The following is a 6,603-nucleotide window of genomic DNA, read 5'->3' as shown; positions in this document are numbered from 1 at the left end:
GAGCGAACACCATGGCATATCACCCTCCACTTATAACTCATGCTGTATTTTACATTATCTCGGTCTCAAGCTGCTAACGTTCACTTAATCCTTTCTACATTTTTAGTCAACGGTGGCTTAGCCTATATCATATAGATGACTCCTCTTCGTTCCGTTTGCCATTCTTATTGCCATAAACCCTGCAACTCCTACGCAAGGAGCCCTCTGCTTTTCATTCTCATCAGTGTTATGCATGAGTTTATAACTCAGGGAAGTCAGCAGAACCAATACATAAGGCTGTCATAGGTGTGCACTGCATTTCATCCTGTTTTCAGAAGCTCCTTCCTCAGGCACTACCTTTAAGTGAGAAATCTTTTACCATGACGTCACTTTAATGTGGTAACGTGGTAATGACGTCAATTGATTCGGTAACCAGAGAGCAAGGATGCGGGGAACAGTAATAGGCTACATCATTACGTCATTAAACCGCTGGAAGAAACAGTGATGTTTAGAAACATACAGGAGGCTATAAATCAATCCATGAGCCTCGCTGTTTACACCTGTTTAATGCAGATTATGCAAAAACATAAATATTAAAAATCTGACACAAATAACTGCATATATGAATGAAAATACCACTTTTTGTTTAACTATTATGATTGCTATCAGTTAATTTTCATATGATGATGTAATGTTATGAAAGTTGTCACGCAGAAAACTGCAAAGGAACTGATGACAAATTTGACAAGTTTGAAAAGTCCTTGTGCTTCACACGTTTTTCTTTACTTTGAGTAAAGTGATTGAGTGATAAAATATAGAATATAGAATATATAATGCAATATTTAAACAGATACAAAGTGTTAAAACTAAGCTGTAACTGTACATCACCAACATTAAAGGTATTACCAAGGGTCGAAGAGAATTCGGGCACTATGTGATCTTGAAGTTATTTTGCACTCTATCCATCCCATCCCATCCCACCCCACAGCAATGATCCCATAACACTGTGTCATTTGTTTTGAATTTATTGCGATGGGAGGGACTGACTGTTGTGTTGCGACGGACACTTTACCGGAGCGTCAGTTCAACCAAAAACTCAAAAAAAAAAAAAAAAAAAAAAACGTTCTAAGTGCCTCTCGCGTAGCCTACCTATTTGGTGTTCTGTAGCATGAAAACTGTTAGCAATTAAGTTTAATAAAAAGAGGCCTACGAAGCTAGACTAAAATGCGTTGAAAACCTCAAACAAACCTAATCGACATTATATTATATAGGTTACATATCCATATCCCAGTCTACACAATATACTGTATCATAATTTGTTGCGTATCCGTGACAAAATCAACACGTGCATTCTAAAAAGCAATTGAGGCAGATGAAATAAACCTATAGAGTTCTACTCTGCTAGAATAAACTGCACGATTTGTCCTAAATACCCGAATGTGAAACTGGAAGTTCAAGTCTGACGAAAGAGGCGTTAGCTAACATGACAGGGGACTTTCCAACAGGCAGTCTGTACTGATTTGGATACGGAAGGGATAGTTCACTTAACAGCGCTGGAAGAAGAATTTTTGTTCTGGTGTTCTGGGCAAACAAAAACCGGCACTTTGTTTTGTTTAATTACGAAAACAATGTTAAAAATCACAGCATGACTGCAGAAAGTCAAAGTCATAGTTACAGTCAGCTGAAAGAACATATCTTGCTTCTGACGACCAAGCAAGACAAGCCAGGAAAATGGAATGTTTTCGTTTTGATTTTGAGTCTTGTACTCGGAGCGGAAGTATTTATAACAACGTTTCTCCTGTACGATTTGTCTAAAGAAATAAATCAGGTAATATTGTTATATTGAGACTGTTATAATCTTTCAATCGTGCGGCGTGCCATATGCTAACTAAATTGTGCGTTTAAAGTTTAGCTAAATCAGGGTGATTGTTGGCTGTGCATTTATCATTCTTTTTAGCAATTATGTGGGCCTGTAAGACTTTTTTTTATAATTGTTAAATGAAGGGGAGATGTGGTTCCTAAACTACGACTATTTCGGTCCATTGTAAGTTAGATTAAATAAATACACTCCTCTTAAACAGCGCGCACATATTTTGGTAACTTACAAAAAGAGCGAAATCCTTAATCTTTGTGATGTTTATTGAAACGTTTTAAAACGTTATTCTCCTTTCTAAGGTTCAAGAGGAGGCAAGGTTTGGCGAGTACCCCTTGCACTGTCTGCACCAGCTGGCTGATCCTTCATATCAAGAGAACGCGTCGCTCAGTCCCGGAGGTCTTGCAAGTTGTGACTCGTTGATCCACGAATTAAGGAACAGCGCGCACAAGGTAAAGTAAAATGAAGACTCTTCAACGTAGAGTGCATAAAAGTAGACTAGCTACATTTTTCCTCTTCATATTCACACATACCATGAAGGTGTCCTTTAAAAGTTGTTTCAAATAGTGACATAAGTCTGCTTTTCTTGAATTGCAGCATCTAATATCTGGTATCAGGAATGCCCTGCACCAGGAGCTAACAGGTAGGCCTAATTGCAACCTACTTGGCCATTGATTATTTAGACCCGTAGCCAGGCTCCCGGGAGGGGGTTTGGGGGGGCTAGTCATAAATACTATGTAGACATCTCGATATAAGAAGACAAGTAGGGGTGCATTGAGGTCCGGTTAGCGCCGGGCCTGCCCGTAGCCACTTGCATCTCTAAATCAGCAATATTTTACCGAAATACGACTTGTTGACAGAATCTGTTTATTCACATTTTTTTCGCAGCCAACAACATAACCCTGTCTCATTCCAACAAACCTGTTATTCACATGGGGCCTGAGCAGGAGCTCAGGCAGTTCCCTTTGTGGCTGAAGAAGGGTAAGAGAAACTTGATAATGTTTAATATGTAACAATTTAAAATATCGATCGGTGCCTGATATGGGTATCCGTTTCCATGGATATTGTCTGACTGTATTTTGCCATACTTTCCTTTGAATTAGATGGAGAGGAGAACGTAATAACAGTGGATAATATTCGCTGGGACAATATTAACGGATTTGCTGTTCAACAAGGCGTGATAGGATATAGCCCCGATGGCGAGGTTGTGATACACCGGAAGGGACTCTACTTCGTTTACTCCCAGGTTTACTTCCAACTGCTTCCATCGCTCCAAGGGAAACGTTCTCAGCCATTTATACAGTATATATACAGGAAGACTGCATCTTATCAGGAGCCCATCCTGCTTTCCAAAGCAGTTGTAACAAAGTGCTGGAACACAGCCCCGGACTTGCAGCTGTTTTCTAGCCACCAGGGGGCACTCTTCCAACTGCAGCAGGGAGACAAACTGTCTCTACAAGTTACTGATATTCAGGCTGTGCGGTTGCAAGAGGAGTCAACATTTTTCGGAGCCTTTATGATAAATTAAATTCAGTGACAGCTATGACAACTTAAAATTTAACAAGCTACAAAAGTACCTGATGTAACTGTAAAGATTATTTTTCCATCATAGGAAATGTCCTAATTTTCTTCAGCAACTTGTTGCTAAAGTCTAGCCCACATCGTATATCAAACAAGGGCAATAAAATGAATGAAAAAAGGAAATACACTGTGTGTAAAAAAAAAAAAAGATTAAACTGAAAATAGGTGAGTAAAATATTCATGTTCACATTATAAACATTTTACAAATACCTGGACAAACCAGAGCAAAACTAAAGATTATACAACATAGCCTCATTTCAAGCCCTTTAACACTCTGCTGGATACAGCATAATAGACTAGTCTTAGGTTTCACTGCCCTCTGCTCTCACAGAGAGTCATGGGATTAAACAAGAGAGAGCATCAGCTTTGCTGGAAGGGGCAGAAACCTCTCTTGCAGAGTTGCTTGTTTAATATTTCCCATATCTGTATTTTGTTTTAATACCTTTTTTATTATTTAAACATTGCACATTACAATGTAATACACAAACATTATTTAAGCACTGGTCCTTTCACACTTTCACAGAAAACACTATACCACTAATGCCCATTGCAATATATCCAGTGCGGGCCATTGTCAGTTTGTAATTTCTAATAACAAAGATAGTCTGTGATAACCAAGACAGATCTGCCAGTTTATCAGTTAACTCTACTCAAATATCAAACCTAATGTTTCAAATAGTTATAAAGATGTGTTTCTTTTACCAGGTAATGCCATTAGTTTCCACTGTTATGAATAATTTATTAATTATTTATTATCAACGAGAGCACTGTAAATTACTTAGAGCTGTCTGGTTTGTCTTTAAATGTTGCACTTTTGTGATTTCAAAAATACTGTTTTCATAAAGAATAGAACAACATGGAGAGATTATTTAATAAAATCTTAAAATTAATTCCTAAATAAAAAACCAAAATGCAAAAAGGGAAAGGTGCAACAAACTTGGAAGCTCTTCAAAGATAAGCCATGATGCAAGGAATAGACAGACTGTGTAAACAGTGCCATACCTCTGTCTTTGAAAGATTTAACACTACTTGCACAGTATAAGTGACATTGTGTTGCTTGTTTCTCCTGCCAGATGCTTCCTTCATATATATGCTCCAGTAAAGAAGCTGCATGGTCCATAAGACTCCATGGTTTCAAATTTTCAAGTGCATCTATATCATTTTGTAATTATATCTAAATATACACCCATGCAGTGGTGGCTATACAAGTAGCAGCTTTACTATGGACCATTTTGTACATTTTTGCAAGGCATTTACATTCAGCTCTCCCTCTACAGCTGTCAGGATAGAGTGGAAGCATTTTGTTTACACACACTCATGTGTAAATGCACTAAGCAACAGCAGTTTTATTTTGGGCCTGATCTGAAACAGAAAGTCGATTAAATTCTACAGGAGTCCCTCCTGTATCAGATGAAGGCCTCTGTTAAGTACATTGCACTGTGTCCTTAACTTTAAAGAATGAATTGTAGTGACCTTTACACAGCACACCTTCTGTTTGAAAGACTGTCAAGAAGACAAAGAGTACTTTTTCCACAGGAGAAAATATAGAACTGAGAAAAATAAATTAAAGGCACATGTGGACATGGTGAAGAGCAGAGATGTGCTGGAGATCTTCCTGCACAGTTGTTCAGTCCCAGGTCTACACTGGCTGCGGGTAAGTTACAAACAGGATGGTGTGGTTCAACTCTTGATTGCCCCCTGATAGTCCTGTGGAAGACCACCGGGGCTGGGGTTCACTGCCCTAACCACCATGGTACACCACACTGCCGTACTGTTACATGCAGTTGCCAAAGATTGATGAGCTTTGACAGTTGAGAGAAATATACCATACCCACCTCAATCAACAGGCTTGTTTCTAAGGTTATAAAACCAGTTGTTAATACATTATTACATACTTGTGAATTATGTTATCTTGGCTTATAATGTTAGCATGACGTTTGTTATAAAGTTATTACACAAAGTAACCCATAATGAGATTACCATTTGGTTTTTTGTTTTGCTTTGTTTTTTGTATATTGTATAATCAACTGTATTTTATTATATAGGAAATTCCAAAATTATGTTAAAATCTTCATGTCCATTTCAAGGGACAAATACAACTTTGTTTAAGTCTTAACAAAATTATTTTTGACTATGAGTTGTACTCAATTAATAGGATAGATTGCATTTATTAACTGTGTTCCCATGGGTGTTGAAAATACATCCAGACTCTTTTGTGTTTGAATAATAAAGTGAAATGAGTCTCCCAGTTGCTGTGCTGTCAGTTATTTCCAATAGCATTTGTCACTGATGCTTATAGGATCTGGTCACAGACAAAGAAATTATGAAATCTTTAAAAAAAGACACACATAAGCTTTGGAAAGGTTAGCGAGACAAATGTTACACATATAGAACACACATATACACAAGTGGGACGCTTCTTGTATTTTTCAGTGGCAAATGAGTATCAGTGAAGACTCAGTGATGCTATTTAAATGCAATACATGGCACCCAATTGCAGATTTTACACTGTCGTGATGGGAAGTGAACTATTTTATCTTGCTTAACACTGATAAAATCTGGCATTGGGTTATTAATGTAAACTTTAAATTAACAATCACTTGGCTTTGTAGTATTCAAAACGAGCGGTTTCTTTTCTGGGTTTCTTAAAAGTGAAAATCTATTGCGGATTAATACAAGACAGAATAATAGGATGATCTTTTCGCCACACTGCTCGGCCACAGGCACTCCATGCACTTACTGAATGTTAGAATTGTAACATACATTTATGCACGAGGACCAGATTCACTTCATTAGTGTTTGTAGGGAAACGCTAATTTACAACGTTCGATATAAATAAAACGGTCAATACACATGTGTAATAGTGTTTGATGTTTTTACTTTAATGTTTTTATACCAAACTTAATGTAAAGTAATGGTATTCTGGAAATTATAAGGTTTAGTATAATTACATTGAATAATTTAAGTGATATACCTGCACACTTACCAATCATAGGTCAAAACACTGCTAAATTTGGCTTAATTATAAAAGCCAGAAGTGGTACTAAATGTAGAGCCGTTTGGGAGCCGAAAGTTCCGGCTCTTATTGCTGAGCTGAGCCAAATGATCCGGCTCACTGAAAAGAGGCGGAATTCCCATCACTATCTGCTACGCGCGGACTGGACTGAAAT

At 37.6% G+C, this 6,603-nt stretch overlaps 1 protein-coding gene across 1 annotated transcript; it reads left to right on the top strand.

Annotated features, from left to right (window-relative positions):
* Nucleotides 1–1,509: 1,509 nt before the first annotated feature.
* On the top strand, nt 1,510–3,581 carry tnfsf10l4 (tumor necrosis factor (ligand) superfamily, member 10 like 4). The gene is made up of 5 exons (XM_036525326.1): nt 1,510–1,807; nt 2,155–2,304; nt 2,450–2,495; nt 2,741–2,833; nt 2,956–3,581. Exons 1-5 carry the CDS (start codon nt 1,625–1,627, stop codon nt 3,378–3,380), a joined length of 897 nt encoding a protein of 298 aa, XP_036381219.1. The 5' UTR covers nt 1,510–1,624; the 3' UTR covers nt 3,381–3,581.
* Nucleotides 3,582–6,603: the final 3,022 nt, after the last annotated feature.

The sequence above is a fragment of the Megalops cyprinoides genome, chromosome 3 (genome assembly GCF_013368585.1).
Source record: "Megalops cyprinoides isolate fMegCyp1 chromosome 3, fMegCyp1.pri, whole genome shotgun sequence".
NCBI lineage: Eukaryota > Metazoa > Chordata > Actinopteri > Elopiformes > Megalopidae > Megalops > Megalops cyprinoides.
This window is presented reverse-complemented; position numbering and strand designations above follow the sequence as displayed.